Genomic DNA, 17,051 nt, shown 5'->3' on the forward strand with positions numbered 1-17,051 from the left:
ACAATGGGTTGCCTTGAAAGGTGAGATGGTTTGGGTACAGTCAATACATTCCCATGAAGAGGAAAGGGAGCACAAACAAAACTAGAACTCGCTGGATAAAGAAAATGATAGAAAGCAAAATGAAGCACAAAACAGGTGCATATGACAGATGTCAGGTCGATAATATAAGAGAGAACCAGACTGAATAAAGGATGTTCAGAGAGGAATGTTTATGCAAAGAGACTGGGAGCCAACATAAAGGGGAATTCAAAAGGAATCTCTAGGTATTTAAATAGTAAAATGAGGAGTGGGACTGATTAGGGCTCATCAGATAATCCATGCACGGAGACAAAGGAAGTGGCAGAGGTACAAAATTAGTTTTTTATATCTATCTCCCCCTGTCTGGAAGCCTCCCCAGACGAGAGACCCACTCTCTATCTGGAAGTCCCTCCAGATGAGAGAACACAGCCACCCCAGATGAGAGGCCCTCCCACCCTCCTGTCTGGAAGCCTCCTGAGGCGAGAGACCCTTGTCTGGAAGCCCCCCCAGACACGAGAACCACCCCCTAGCTGGAAGTCCCCTCAGACAAGAGAACCCCCCCCCCCCCCCTTCTCCCCGTCTGGAAGCCACCCCAGATGAGAAACCCTCCCACCCTCCTGTCTAGAAGCCACCATAGACGAGGAACCCCCTACCTCTCGGTCTGGAAACCTATCCAGGCGAGAGACTCCTGTCTGGAAGCGAGAGAGCAGTCCAGACAGAAGAAGTGAAAAAACACGCTGCTTTAAAACTGCTTGTGATGGCTCAGGCACAGCAAGCAGCACCTGTCAATTCCTGGAAAGAGTAAACGAGTCAGCTGGGTTTAGACCCCCTCAGATCTTTGATCTGTAAGCCATACCTTCATTTCCCTTTCATATTGATTTTGCTAGGCTGTGATTGACAGCTTCCACACACCCAGCAGTCAGCATTGTACCATTCATCCTCCTTCAGGTTGAGTGACTTTAAAGTGGTCAGCTGTGAAATTAGCTACAATGTTTATAAACATCAAGCTTTGATTGACAGCTCCTGGACCACATCAAACAAATACTTTCTGTTAGTTTCTCTGCTGACTACTTCAAAGTCACTCAATCATGAAGGGAAGTGAATAGAAAACACTTAACTCTCTTGAGCCATTTGTATTCCCGCGAACGGGGGACCGGGGCATTGGGAATGGGTGCCGATCCCGTTTATTTCCCGACGCTGGATTCTCCGCTGCATCGGGAACACCACTACCTTTGGTGGACAGCGGTGAATCCAGCCCAATGTATCTGATTAACTACCTCAGTGGGAACCATCTTAATCCAAACAAAAATTCATTAGCCCAAGCTTTTGCGATACTTTCGTGGCACATTACTGCAGCAGTCATAATCACACTAAACAAGGCTTGCTGCACAAAATACATACGATACAATATATCTGAAATTCCTATATTCATCACAACCATTCTGTTCACCGAGACACACTTTGCCTGCACTTCCTTTTGCTTTTCTTCATCCACTCACTGCCCCTCTCCACAGTCCTCCCTCAGAGCAAAAATTACAAGTTGGAGGACTTTTACACGACATTAACTTATTACTCGAGTGAAAATGTCATTGTTGAAACACTGGAAGGGTTAGAAATTGTTAAAATGGAGGTATTAAAGTCTGGCTGATATGTCACGAGGACATGATGAGATGCATCTATGGATAGTGAAGGATGTAAAGGTGTAAATAGTGGAGGCGGCACTGGCCATAATCTTTCAGTTATCCTTGGAATCAGTGGTGGGGAAGCACGGTGGCGCAGTGGTTAGGATTGCTGCCTCACGATGCCGAAGTCCCAGGTTCAATCCCGGCTCTGGGTCACTGTCCGTATGGAAGTTACACGTTCTCCCCGTGTTTGCGTGGGTTTCACCCCCACAACCCAAAGATGTGCAGGGTAGGTGGATTGGCCAAAATCAGCTTTGACAAAGAGTCATTAGACTCAAAACGCCAGCTCTTCTCTCTCCCTACAGATGCTGCCAGACTTGCTGAGATTTTCCAGCATTTTCTCTTTCGTAGGTGGATTGGTCACTCTAAATTTCCCCTTCATTGGAAAAAATAAATTGGGTACTCTAAATTTATATTAAAAAAAAAAGAAACGGTGGTGGTGTCGGAGTACAGGGGAATTATAAATAGTAACTCCATGTTCAAAAAAGGATGCATGGATAAACCCAACAACTACAGAGTAGTCAGTCGTTTAACTTCGGAGGCGGGAAGGTTTTCAAAAATGATAAATTAACAGCCACTTGGACAAATTTGGATCAATACGGAACAGCCAGCATTGATTTGTTAATGGCAAATTGTGACTAACTAGATTTTTTTGATGAGGTAACAGAAGATTGAGGAGTCTAATGCAGTATGAACTTCCAAAATGTGTTACCTAACGGCTCTGTCCGCCAAGATAAAGCCCATGGAATGAGCTGACCCTCGATTCGAGGATAATGTATACTCAGGGTCATGAGTTTCTGAACAGACTGATTCTTGACCACAGATCTTTGGGAACATGGGCAGGATGTAATTGGTTGCAGAGTGCAGGATTTGCTTCTTTTTCTTTCCACCTCTGATCTGCTTCATTATTAAGATGTGACTGAAAGTGTAATGCAGCTTGATGGACATATTATTGCCATTTTGAGAAATTGCTAGCACGTTCCTCCCAGTCATTATTTTCAATGCTGGCGGACTTCTAGGAGGGTTACAGGATGCCTTTCACGCGTTCTCCTAGAACATTGACCATTTGAGAATTCAAAATCCAAGGCCTTGTGGGGAGATGCTTTTTGACCATTCGAGCAAAGTGTCTAGTTCACCAAAGTTGATTTTTGCCTGAATGCTTGTGGAATAGATTGGCACCAGTGTTTGTTCGACAGTACTTTTATTGAATCCGCAGGATGCAGCAGAGGCATTGCTGATCAAATTTCTTGAGTGCTCTATATGTTGTTGATATACAATTCAGGTCTCGCTGCAGTGCAGGAGTTTGTACGGCTGTGTACTTTAGACTTTTGTTGATTGCCGAGGCTTTGGTTACAAGAACACAAGAATTAGAAGCAGGAGTAGGACTCCAGGCCCTTCAAGCCTGCATTGCCATTCAATAAGATCATGTCTGATCTATGCCCGCCTCAACTTTTTTTTTTCTGGAACCATTTCCCCATAGCCTCTATTCCTTGATTTATAAAATATTTATCTCCCTCCACTTTGAATATATCTAATGATCCAGCCTCCACAACCCTCTGGGGCAGAGAATTCAAGATTCGCCACCCTCTGCGAGAAGATATTTCTACACATCTCAGTTTTAATTCCTAGAATTCGTACAGTGCTAAAGCAGGCCATTCGGCCCCTCGAGTCTGCACTGAGCCTCTGAAAGAGCATTACACCAAGACCCACTCCCCACCCTACCTCATAACGCCACCTCGCCTTTGGACACTAAGGGGCAATTTATCCTGGCCAATCCATCTAACCTGCACATCTTTGGACTGTGGGAAGAAACCGGAGCACCCGGAGGAAACCCACTCAGACATGGGCAGAATGTGTAAATTCCACACAGACGGGAACCCCTAACAGGAATCGAACTCGGGTCCCTGGTGCTGTGAGGCAGCAGTGCTAACCACTGTGCCACCATGACTGGCCTTTATCTTGTAGCTATGTCTCCTTGTTCAAAACTCTCCCACTGGTGAAAACATCTCACCATCTACCCTGTCAAGCCCCCTCAGGATCTTATATAAAAGAACAAAACAACAAAGAAAAGTACAGCACAGGAACAGGCCCTTCGGCCCTCCAAGCCTGTGCCGACCATGCTGCCCGTCTGAACTAAAATCTTCCACACTTCCGAGTCCGTATCCCTCTATTCCTATCCTATTCATGTGTTCGGCAAGATGACTCTTAAATGTCACTATCGTCCCTGCTTCCACCACCACCTCCGGCAGTGAGTTCCAGGCATCCACTACCCTCTGTGTATAAAAAAAACCTGCCTCGTACATCTCCTCTAAACCTTGCCCCACGCACCTTAAACCAATGCCCCCTTGTAATTGACCCCTCTATCCTGGGAAAAAGTCTCTGACTATCCACCCAGTCTATGCCCCTCATAATTTTGTAGACCTCTGTCAGGTCGCCCCTCAACCTCCTTCATTCCAGTGAGAACAAACCGAGTTTGTTCAACCTCTCCCCATAGCTAATGTCCTCCATCACATCCTGGTAAATCTCTTCTGCACCCTCTCTAAAGCCTCCACATCCTTCTGGTAGTGTGGCGGCCAGAATTGAACACTACTCCAAGTATGGCCTAACTAAGCTTCTATACAGCTGCAGCATGACTTGCCAATTTTTTTACTCAATGCCCCGGCCAATGAAGGCGAGCATGCCGTATGCCTTCTTGACTACCTTCTCCACCTGTGTATATGTTTGAATAAGTTCACCCCTTACTCTTGTAAACTCCAAAGAATCCAGACCCAGACTATTTAGTCTCTCTTGATAACCCACTCATCCCAGGAATTAGCCTGGTGAATCTCCTTTGGACTGCCTCCAACATTACTGTATCCTTTTTTAGGTAAGGGGACCAAAACAAAGCGCAGTATTCCAGGTGAGGACACACCAATATCCTGTACAATTGCAACAAAACCTCCCTATTTTTAAACTCCAACCCCTTTGCAATAAAGGCCAAAATGTAATTTGCCTTCTTAACTACTTGTTGCACCCGCCTGCTGGCTTTTTGTGATTCATACACTAAAACACTTAAATCCCTCAGCACTTCACTCACCTGCAGTCTCTCTCCATTTAGATAATCTGCCTTTTGATTCCTCCTACCGCAGTGCATGACCTCACACTTCCCCACATTAAACTCCATTTGCCAGGTATTCGCCCAGTCATCCAGTCTCTGTTTCCTGTTGCGGAATCACAATATCCTCATCACAACATGCCCTACCATTTTCATATTATCGGCAAATTTGTAAACCTTGCACTCTGTTCCTTCCTCCAGGTTATTAATGTAAATAGTGAACAATTGCGGGCCAAGTACATTTTCCTGCAGTACTCCACTAGTTACATCTTTTCACTCTGAAGAGGACCCATTTATTCCAACTCTCTTTTCTGTGTGTTAACTAGTTTTCAATCCATGCTAACACACTTCCTCCAATTCCATCGGCTTTTATTTTCAGCACCAGCCTCATGTGGCACCTTGTAAAATGCCTTTTGGAAATCTAAATCCACAGATTTCCATCCATCTACTCTCCCTGTTACATCCTCAAAGAACTCAAGTAAATTTGTCAAACACAATTTACCTTTCCTAAAAAAACTATGTTGACTAGGTTTGATTATATTCAGCTTTGCTAAATGATTAGCTATTTCCTCTTTGATTATTGACTTTAATGTCTTGCCAATAATGGATGTTAAACTAACTAGCCTATAGTTTTCTGCCTTTCTCCCTTTTTGAACAAGAGAGTCACATTGCCTGTTTTCCAGTCTTCCAGTACCCTCCGGGAATTTAGTGAGTTAAGAAAAATTTCAATGGTCCACTATTTCTGCAGCCACTTCCATTAAACCCCTAGCGTGATGTTCTTCCGCCTTTAACCCCTCAAGTTTCTCTAATCCCTTGTGATTGGGATTTTTGTAAATTCTACCATGCCATTTGAAATCAGCCCATCTGACATCTTGGGGATATTTGCAGTGTCTTCCACGGTGAATACTGATGCAAAATGTTTATTTAGCATATTGGCCATTTCTTTGTTTGCTGTTAATAATTCACCAGCCCCGTCCAGTAGAGGTCCCAACTTTACCTTAGTCACCCGCTTCCGATTTATTTTTCCATATAAACTCTTACTGTTTGTTTTTTATACTGCATGCACGTTTTCTCTCAAAATTCATTTTCTCCCTTATGAGCTTTTAAGTCTTTTGCTGTTGGATCCTAAAAGCTTCCCAGTTCTCTGGTCTACTACTATCCCGTGCCACTTTGTATATCCTTAACCACAGGATCCCTTATTATTCCTTCTTCATTATGTCATGTGAGAGTACCTTTTAAGAAATTGGTGTGTATATAAATATCTGTAGTGAGAGTAACTTTAAGAAATGGGTGTTTATTACTGCAGTGATGTCAGAGAGTGGGTGGAGCTGGGCTGTCTGTCAGCTTTTTACTTTCGCTTTAGGCTTTTTGCTGCAGAGTGGGTTTGGTTTCATTTTAGTTTTGGAGAAGCTTCAATCACAGCAGGATGTGTGGGAATCTCTGCAAGCTTACGAATGTCCATTTGCTGATTTCAATGTGGTAACTGTTCTCAGTAGTGAATTTAAACCTGAGGTGCTTCTGTTAAAAGGTTTTGTTTTTCAGTCTTCTAGATGTCAAAAGGAAAGCTCAAGGATTACTTAGTGTTGTACCCTTTGGGGGTTGTATTTGAATTGATAGTTGCTGAGATGTTCACTATATGTTTTAAAAAGGTTAATTTGAAATGAAAATCGCTTATTGTCACAAGTAGGCTTCAAATGAAGTTACTGTGAAAAGCCCCTAGTTGCCACATTCCGGCACCTGTTCGGGAGGCTGGTATGGGAATTGAACCGTGCTGCTGGCCTGCCTTGGTCTGCTTTAAAGCCAGCTATTTAGCCCTGTGCTAAACCAGCCCCGAGAATAAACATTGTTTTGCTTTTAAAAAATACTTTTCCATTTCTGCTGAACCACATCTGTAGAGTGGGCCGTATGCTCCCCATACCACAATCTATTGAAAGTTACATTTCCTGCCCCGGCCTGTCACACTATGGCAGCCAAGTTTCCCCTTACTATCCTGTGCCCCGCTCCTCATTTACCTCTTAGTTTTTAAATCTTCCGATCTTGGAACTCTTCCCCCCTCCGAGTTAGGGTTTTTGTATGAGTTCTTGGTGCAATCTAATGTTCATATGATCTGTCCCTACCTATTGTTTTCTGTTGACACTCGGACTGGTCACTAACCTGCACTCCTACCCTTAACTTTGACTTCCTAATTTTCCAAACAACTGAACTTTAGTTTAAAGCCCTCTCAACTTCCCCAGTTATACGGTCTGCAAGAACACTGGTCCCAGCATGATTCCGATGTAGGCCGTCTCAACAATACAGCTCCTATTTTCCCCAGTACTGATGCCAATGTCCCACAAATCGACACCCTCTTCTCCCACACTAGTCTTTGATCCACTTATTCATCTCTAATTTTACATACGCATTGCCAATTTGCATATGGCTCGGGTAATAATCCAGAGATTATAACCGTAAAAGTTCTGTTCTTTAATTTAGTGCCGAACTCCTCAAACTGTGTACAAAGAACCTCCTTCCTCGTTTTACCTATGTCTTTGGTGCCTACATGGACCATGACCACTGGATCTCCCCCTTCCACCGTAAGTTCCTCTCCAATCCAGAGATGTCCTGAACCCTAGCACCGGGCAGGCAACTCTCGGTCCTGGCTGCAGAAAACTATACTATCCCCAACTATGACTGCATTTGTCTTTTCGCCTCCCCGCCCCCACTGGAATGGTCCCCTGAACCACGTTGCTGTAGTCAGTTTGCTCATCCGCCCTACCGTCTCCCCTCTCGGCCGGACAAGGAATAAGAATCATTTACTTGTTGGGGCAGAGACAAGTGTTGAGGCTCCTGGGGTGCTATCCTTTGGATCTCTCAAGCTGCTTTGCTTGCAGTCACACCCTCTTGTCCATGACCATTGACATAATTTAAGGGGTTTGACCGCCTCCTGAAACACTGTATCCAGGTAATTCTTTCCACTTCCCTGATGTGTCGTAATGTCTGAAGCTCGGACTCCAGGGGTGGGATTCTCCCACACTTGGCAGATGGCCCCACTTCGGCTCCAAGAGCGGCGCGAACCATTCCGGCGTAGGGCCGCCTGGATGTTGTGGAATCATCCGCACTTCCGGGGACTTGGCCAGCGCTGGAGGGGTTGACGCTGCGCTAACCGGGGCCAAAGGGCTGCCGTGGGCCGGCGCGAGTTGGCGCATGCACAGGACTGCCGGCGTGTTTCCTGCTCATGCGCAGGGGGTTTCTTCTCCGCGCCAGCCGTGGCAGAGCCTTACAGAGGCCAGCGAGGAGGGAAGGAGTGCCCCCACGGCACAGGCCTGCCCACAGATCGGTGGGCCCTGATTGTGGGCCATGCCACCGTGGGAGCCCCCCCTGTTCCCCAAGGACCCCACTAGCTGCCCTCCAAGCCAGGTCCCGACAGGATGGACCATGTCTATTTCACGCCGGTGTGACTGGACGAAAATGGGCGGCCAATCGGCCCATCGAGACCTGGAGAATTCCCGCACTGTCAACGGCCCTCGACCGGCGCAACCCCGCCCCAGCACGAAAACAGGTGCAAGAGAAATCGGCAGCCGGCGCCGGAGCAGCGGGACGGAATTCACGCCGCCCCGGCGATTCTCCGACCCAGCGGGGAATCCCGCCCCAGTTCACTAACTCTGAGCTGAAGTCCCTCGAGCAACCTACGTTGCTGCAGACTTTGCTGTGAACCACAATTAAGTCCACAACTCACACTTGTTGCAGCTACAAACATATTGCTGCCCGGTCCTGCATCCCTATTTTATTTAATTAGAATTTATTTAATTTGGAATTTCAATTTGTTTTTACTTATACCATTAATTTTTACTTCCCCCAATTTCTACCTCGCCATCACTTCCAAAGTCAGAAAGGCAAAAGAGAGAATGACTCCTACCAGTCACTTACTTGTGATATCACACAGACGTGTTCACTCTATACTGTAGTACGACTGCAGCTTCTGTCCCAGTTCTCCTGCAGTGGCCTGCACCTGCCCCCACTGACCCAATCAGCTACTTCGTCTTTCTCCGTGTCTCTTTCGGAATCCTTTTTTAAAAATCTTTTTAGAAAATATTTTATTGAAGCATTTGTAATTTTCACAATTTTAACATGTTGACATTTCTAAAACAACCGTGCGTGTTGACGCACAAAATACCCCCTAAAACAACACTAAACAATAAACCACGTTCCCCCACTTCTCCCGCCCTGTCCCCAATTATCCGTATACTAAGCTCCCTGTCCTTATTTAACATTACCATGCCTCCCGTTTTCCTCCCCCCACCCCCCTCCCTCCACCTTCCTTCCTTCCTTCCTTCCCCCCCCCCCTTACTGCTGACATTCAATTTTTGTTAAAGTAATTGATGAACGGCTGCCAACTCCGGGCGAATCCCTGTATTGATCCTCTCAGAGCGAACTTGATTTGAAGCAGAGGGCACCGCTTTAAGGTGAATGGAAAAGAACTAAAGGTGACATGAAAAGCTTTACACAGCGAGTGTTTTATGGAATTTACTGCCTGAGAATTAGCGTGGAGGCACATTATCCAAAGGGGAAATTATAATGGAGAGCCATGGGGAAAGGGCAGAGATATGGGGCTAACTGAGCTTCTCTTGCAAAGAACCAGAATGGACACAATGGGCCGAAAGGCAGTCTTTTGTGCTGCAACATTTCTATGTTGCTCCAGGGTCCCAGGTTCGATTCCCGGCTGGGTCACTGTCTGTGCGGAGTCTGCACGTCCTCCCCGTGTGTGCGTGGGTTTCCTCCGGGTGCTCCGGTTTCCTCCCACAGTCCAAAGATGTGCGGGTTAGGTGGCTTGGCCATGCTAAATTGCCCGTAGTGTCCTAAAAAGTAAGGTTAAGGGGGGGTTGTTGGGTTACGGGTATAGGGTGGATACGTTGCTTGGCACAACATCGAGGGCCGAAGGGCCTGTTCTGTGCTGTACTGTTCTATGTTCTATGTATGAAAACAATACTTGTAAATTTGTTTACAAATTGGCACTGTTTTCCTTCATAGGTCGCTTGGTGGCTGGTCTTGTTACTGAATTTCTCCAGTTTTTCAACCTGGACTTTACCTTGGCCGTGTTCCAGCCAGAAACAAACACTGTAAGTTAATTTCACAATCTTTTTTTCATTTTAACAGATTCAGTCATCAGACTTTGAGGTGGTTAGGCCTTGTCCAAAATATTTAGAGATTGATACTCTTTTAAATTTTAATATTTTTATTTCTGACATTTTATTTATATTTGTCATTTGTTTTACAAATGGAAATGCAATGAAACATAACATCTTGTGGGTGCAGGGTGCCAGCATCAAATATTCCGAGGTTAGGTATGGCATAGCCATATACAGAGTAATGCTACATCTCTTCTGTCCAAGAATGTGCTTTGACCAAAACTTTAGAAGAGCCCAATTCCCCCAACTACACCATTATAACATGCTTCTGCTCCCAGGCTACCCAAAATCATTTCATTTAGGACCCTTAACAAACTTGCCTCTCAATCGTTGCTGGATCAGAACCCAGGCCAGAGAAATTAAACCGTTCAAGTTGGACGCATCATCTTTGTCGCGTTCTTATATTGAGGATCATGTGCAAATTTAGTTTGCCTGTGATTAAAGCAGACCTCCTATGTATTCAATAATGTATGCCAAAACATCAATAGAATGTTAATGTGCTAGATAAAGCATTATAAATTATATTGACACAAAGTAATATTTTTTGCACATTAGTTTAATTCCCCCCAACCCAGAAAGGGAGCATGGCAATAACTTGCAATTGTATACCTCTTTCACAATCTCAAGATGCTTCAGTGTGCTTCACAGCCAATTAACTACTTTTGAAGTGTGGACACCATTGTAATATTTGTAAACATGTAACAAATCTCTAACAATCGCACTCTCTCTTAATTTCAAAAGTCCTCGCATTTTGGACTCCACCCTTTATTGTCGCAAGTAGGCTTACATTAACACTGCAATGACGTTACTGTGAAAAGCCCCTAGTCGCCACATTCTGGCGTCTGTTTGGGTACGCAGAGGGAGAATTCAGAATGTCCAAATTACCTAATAGCGCATCTTTCGGGACTTGTGGGAGGATACCGGAGCACCCAGAGGAAACCCACACAGACACTGGGAGAATGATGCTGACTCTGCATAGACAGTAGCCCAAGTTAGATCCTAGATTAGATTCTCGACTTGGGTCACTCTATGCAGAGTCTGCACATTCTCCCAGTGTCTGTGTGGGTTTGCTACGGGTGCTGTGAAACCATAGTGTGAACCACTATTCTACTGTGCTGCCCCATAATTGTTCCACCCTTTAATCTCAGCAAAGTTATCACTGCCCCCTATCCCTTTTCATTGTATGAAAACGTAAGTACCCAGCATGGTGACTTGTCTAACTATCACCAAATCTGGCTGGGCCACATCAAAGCACCATTGTGCTTCATTGTCCCCAGCTTAAGCCATATCCTGTTTCAGGATTATCTTGATTTTTTTTTTCTTCTTAAAATCCACTTCCACTTGTTTCACCCATTCCTAAAAGAGCAAGAGGAGCTCTGATTTCTTAGTAACCAAGCACAGGATCATCGGTGCAGCTCTCTCCACTCAATCCTATTTGTCCTGCCTCTACCTACCTCTACCACTATTACTGTCATACTTACCATTCCACCTTTAGACTGCTACACCAATTCACTTCCATCCTCCACCTTCCACAAAGACCAATTAGTCCACATCTCTTCTACACCAAGTCCCACCTGTCCTTCCTTCTCTGACCAGCAATACCTGTCTCAAAGTATCCTAAATTTAAAACCATAGTCAATAAATTCCTTCTTGACCTTATCTCCCGCTTTCTTGTTGCAATATCCTTCAGCCCGGTATTGCTCTCCCACACAATGTTTCTTCCTCCTCGGACTGATTTTTTTATTGTAACCCCAGACCCATGAACGCTCTTTCTCTTCATTCCACTGTTGAAACCAGAGGCTTCACCTGCATCCTATTCTCTCCTCCTCCTTGACTCTCTCCCTCCTCCTTTAAATAACTTTTCAAAACCAAGTTCTTGGGTCGCCCTCTCCTAGTGTCTCCTTTCTTTTCCCTGATATTGATTTCTCGAATGCTTAATCTGAAGCTTTCTAGATACCTTTTACATTAAAGACACATTATAAATTAAAATTGTTGTCTTGCTCATGTTAAATCACACTTGAATTTGGCAGCAAAACAATCTCTACAAGAAACTTTCTAGGGGGTAAATAATAGCAGTTAACAATTGGGTGCTATCTTATGTGACTGCTTTGTTATTAATCATAAACTGCCATACTCACTTTTTGTCTAACTACTGATTTATTTTCAGTGCTGTTGAGAAGAGAGTCCCAGGATGTTGACTCGGGAACAGTGATTTATAGTTCCAAGTCAGGATGTTGTCTGACTTGGAGACAAATGGCAGTGTGCTCCTGTGTTTGCTGCTCTTGTCCTCGAATGGCAGTGCTGGTCTGGGAGTTCAAGATGTAGAGAAGCAGGGCATCCACGTAGAGTGAAACTCTACGTTCTCTGTCCACCCCTTCACGGCTGTGAGGGTGATTGCCAGAGCAAACAGCAGCGGGAATAAAACTCATCCCTGCCTCGTGCTTCTGTGTAGCCAGAAAGATCTAGAACTGGTGGCGTTTGTCCGTATGCTCGCCACGGGAGTGTTATACAGTAGTTTCACCCAGGAGATGAACCCTGGCCCAAACACAAACTGTTCTAGTACCTCTTTGAGCTACTTTCATTCAACTCTGTCAAAGGCCTTTTCTGCATCCAGGGAGATGATCACTTCTGGTGTTCTCTCCCTGGATGGGGTCATTATCACATTGAACAGGCGCCTGCTGTTCAGTGTTAGTTGCCTGTCCTTAACAAAGCCTGTGTAGTCCTCCGTGACTCCCTCTGGCACGCAGCTCTCCAGCTGCATCGCCATGGCCTTTGCCAGGATCTTTGTGTCTTTGTTGAGTAGTGAGATGGGCCTGTAAGACCTACACTCCGTTGAGTCTTTGTCCTTTTTGTGTACCAACGATATTGAAGCTTGTGCCAGTGTTGATGACAGGGTGCCCTTTATCATAGAATTTAGAATTTACAGTGCAGAAGGAGGCCATTCGGCCCATCGAGTCTGCACCGGCTCTTGGAAAGAGGACCCTACCCAAGCCCATACCTCCACCCTATCCCCATAACCCAGTAATCCCACCTAACACTAAGGGCAATTTGGACCCTAAGGGCAATTTTAGTCTGGCCAATCCACCTAACCTGCACATCTTTGGACTGTGGGAGGAAACCGGAGCACCCGGAGAAAACCCACGCACACACGGGGAGAACGTGCAGACTCCGCACAGACAGTGACCCAAGCCGGGATTCGAACCTGGGACCCTGGAGCTGTGAAGCATTTGTGATAACCACTATGCTACCATGCTGCCCTTTACTAGCGAGTCTGCAAACATCTCCCGCAAGCTGCCGAAAATTCTTTGTAGGAATCCATCTGACCCCAACCCCTTCCCTGCCCGCATGGAGTTGATACACTCCATGACGTTCCCCAGTCTCTTTTCTTCTCCCACACACGCATGTCTAGCCCATTGAGGAGCTGCTTCATCTTCGAGTCCCTCTCCAGAAGCTTGGAGGTGTACAGCCCTTGGTAGAAGGTTGCAAAGATCAAATCCCGCCACTGCAGATGGTTAAATTCGAATTAAAAACAAATCTGAAATTAAAAGTCTAATGATGACCATGAAACCTCAATTGTTGTAAAAACTCACCTAGTGCACTAACGTCCTTTTTAGGGATGGAAATCTGCCATCCTTACATGGTCTGGCCCATATGTGATTCCAGACCCACAGCAATGTGGTTGACTCTTTACTGCTCCTCAAGGAAAATTAGGGATGGGCAATAAATGCTGGCACAGCCTGCGACACTCGCGTCCCATGAACGAATGAAAAAAAACTTTGTTGATCTTTTCAGGCGCAGTGACCAGTCTGCCGCTTCTGTCTTCAACCCGGGCTATTTCCTTCGTGGCTGCCTGGTTTCTCAGCTGGTGAGCCAGCTGATGGCTGGCTTTGTCCCCGTGTTCGTAAAAGGGGGGGCGGCGCTGTGCCCAGCCTGTCTCGTCTCACATCCACGTAGTATGGAGTGTAGTCGGAGTATTCCGCTCCAACTATCCCTGAAAGAAGAGCTTTCCCAACTTTGAAGAAGTCGATCCTGATATAGATCCTGTGTACCTGGAAGAAGAAGGAGAACTCCTTCTTCCCTAGGTGTGGGAACCTCAATGGGTCCGCTGCCCCAATCTGTTCCATAAAGGTGTCCAATTCCTTTGCTATGTTTAATCTTTTCCCCATGGAAATGTCCATCCATGCGTCCTGTGCGCAGTTAAAGGCCCCCCCCAAAATGGTGATTCGGTGTGAGTCTTGTGTCGGGAATATCTACCATTATTTTCTTCATGAATTCTGCGTTGTCCCAGTTGGGAGCATACACAACGGCCCACTGGTGCCCCTTCCACGAAACCACTAACCATGACGTACCATCCCCCTTGGTCCGTAATCGTCCTCGTCGCTGTAAATGCTGTCGTCTTATTGAGCAGTATGGCCACTTCCCTAGCCGTCGTACCATAGCACCATTGGTAACCCTGTCCCACCCAGTTCTTTCTTACCCGCAGTCCGTCCTTCTCCCTTGGGTGGGACTCCTGGAGGAAGACTACGTCGGCTGTCAGACTTTTCAGATGGTGAAGATTCTTGACCTTTTCACAAGACCTTTGAGTCCCCTTACGTTCCAGATGACTATTCTGATGGAAGGTTTCTGTCACCCCCCTCCAGTGGGGTCAGCCATACTTACCTTGTGGATGCGCCCCTGCACTCCAGGGTTTCCATTTCTTTGAGGGCCCTTCAAGGTAGCTGTTTGTGGTGCCATTGTTTCCGTTGCTGCCATGTGCGATCTGTCATAGCCAACATTCTAACCCCCCCCCCCCTCCTCCCCCCAGCCTCCTCTTCTGCCTCCCCTCCCATCCCCCACCTTCTGCCAGGCGCTCTCTCACCGTTTGAAGTTGTGCCGCCCCCCACCCCACCCCCTTGCCCGTATTTCCCTGCTAATGTGGTGGCCAACACCCCGGAACAATCTTCGCCTTCCCATACCCGTTGCATTTCTCCACTCCCCCCTTTCTCTATCCTCACCCCTTTCTGTACCTTACCTCTCTCGCCCCTCCTTCCTCAGACTCGTAGTCAGATCGAAGATGCAGATCTGCCCCGTGCAATTATTCTCTTTTTAAACGGAGGAACCCAGAGTTCAAGTTCACTGCTTGTATCGCTGCCTTCCCAGCCCGTGTTTCTGCACAAAATTGTCTGCATCTGCGGTGCATTGAAGTAGAACACCTTCCCCTGGAAAGTCACCCCGAGTTTGGCAGGGTACAGCGTCCCAAACTGGATTTTGTACAGGGATGCCTAGGTTTTATTGAATTCCGCCCAGCGTTTGGCCAGGTCTGCCCAACGTCCTGGTACACACGGATCGCATGGCCCTCCCACTTACAGGACTATGTGTGCCTTGCCCAATTCAAGATGTTTACCCGGTCTTGGTACCGGTGTAGTTTTGCGATGAGGGTACATGTCTGTTCCTGACCTGTGGGCTCGGTTCACTTCTGGGGGCTTGGGGAAGCATTCCCTTTCAACCAGCTTGCCCAGCATCTGGGCCACATACTCCATGGGGCTCCTGCCCTTGGTACCCTCCGGTCGGCCCAAAATGTGGAGATTTTAACGGTGCGACCGGTTCTCCTGGTCCTCCACTTTCCCGTTCAGCGTCCCTTGTGTCGCCACCAACCTTGCCATCTCCGTCTCCAGTGAGACAATCCGGATGCTTTGGTCGGTCGCATCCTTCTCCAGCTCTCTGATTGTCACCTCCTGGCTGTCCAGTCACCGCTCTGCCTTTTCTAACCTCCCTTACCGCTGTCTTCACCATCACCATCAATTCTAAATTGCTGGCATCTCTGTGCAATTAGAGCTCCCGTGTTAGGAGATTCCACCCATTTGTTTATTAGGGAGTAGCCCCGCATATATCCTGACGGCCTAACCCGTTTTGGTGCAGCCGATTCCTCATTGCCCTGCATTTTCACCATTACCTCAATCTTCCACTCCAGGCTTTTACTGATTCTGCCGTCCCTTTGGCTCCTCAAATTGTTGCCTGGCATATCTCGTTCGTAGAGGTGGCGTTGGAGAAGGGTGGATTTTCCCCCCCGCATTTAGCGGCCTATTCTTGGATTAAAAGTGCCTAATTTCAAGTTTCCAGGAGAAATCACAGAATAATGCAGGAGGGAAGAGCCACCTTTCATACATCCCCTCATCGTATCCCCATCACCGGAAGTCCCTTTAGCCATTTCTTGATGTTACGTGGTGTGAATCAAATTGGTAGTAGACAAGCAGCTGTGATGATAAGAACCTCAAAAAGTTTGGATGACGAAGGTTGTAAATGCGTCAGCTTTGTCTTTTGCATTGAAGTGTTGGGCTCCCTGTCATTTTGTGTGTGGATATTTGTGGAGTCGCTTCCTCGGGTTAGTTTTATGACTGGACGTGGCAGGACTGCAGGGCTTAGATCTGATCTGTTGATTATGGTTTTGCTTAGCTTTGCCTATCATATACTGATTATGGCATGTGTGAATTCCTGTGGTGTTTCATCAGGTTGGTACCTCAGTTTTAGATATACCTGGTGCAGTTCCTAGCATATTCTCCCGCATTCCTTATAGGATCGGGTTGATCCTTTGGCTTGATAGTAATGGTAGAGCTAGGCCACGAGGATACAGATTTTAATTGAATACGATTCTTCTGCTCAGTGCCTCACTGATGTCCAGTTTTGAGCTGCTGGATCTGTTCTGAATCTACCTCCATTTAGCTCAGTGGGTGCTACAACACGACTGAGGGTGTCCTCAACATGAAGATGGGACTTTGTATTCACAAGGACTGAGTGATGACCACTCTTGCCTGATGTTGTTCATCCTTTGAGGCAAAAATGATAATTTAAATTTTTTTTTTTGGAAAACACAATTTTTTTTCCAATTAATGGTCAATGTAGCATGACCAATCCACCTACTGTGCAAGGCGAAGATGATCATGTTCATCAGCTGAAGTTTTTGATAGGGTTCCATGGGTACATAGTTGACTGTTAAGCCTGATCTATGCATAGAAGTTTCTGCTGCACCATGGACAGTATTCTCGGTGTGAAGACCAGATTTTCTCTCCACAGAACTGTGCGGTGACCACTCCTATGGATATTGTGATGCACAGA

General features: G+C 46.3%; 1 protein-coding gene across 12 annotated transcripts in view; it reads left to right on the forward strand.

Annotated features, from left to right (window-relative positions):
• Positions 1–17,051, forward strand: part of cep43 (centrosomal protein 43) — a 117,868-nt gene that overhangs the window by 31,364 nt on the left and 69,453 nt on the right. For all 12 annotated transcript variants that reach the window (XR_005461361.1, XR_005461367.1, XR_005461372.1 and 9 more), the window contains exon 4: positions 9,802–9,890. Coding sequence is in view for 5 of the 12 variants with exons in the window: in XM_038803063.1 (XP_038658991.1) it covers positions 9,802–9,890 (89 nt within the window). In the remaining 7 variants the exon portion in view is untranslated. The remainder of the gene's footprint in view (positions 1–9,801; positions 9,891–17,051) is intronic.

Source organism: Scyliorhinus canicula, chromosome 1 (genome assembly GCF_902713615.1).
Source record: "Scyliorhinus canicula chromosome 1, sScyCan1.1, whole genome shotgun sequence".
In the NCBI taxonomy this organism is placed as follows: Eukaryota; Metazoa; Chordata; class Chondrichthyes; order Carcharhiniformes; family Scyliorhinidae; genus Scyliorhinus; species Scyliorhinus canicula.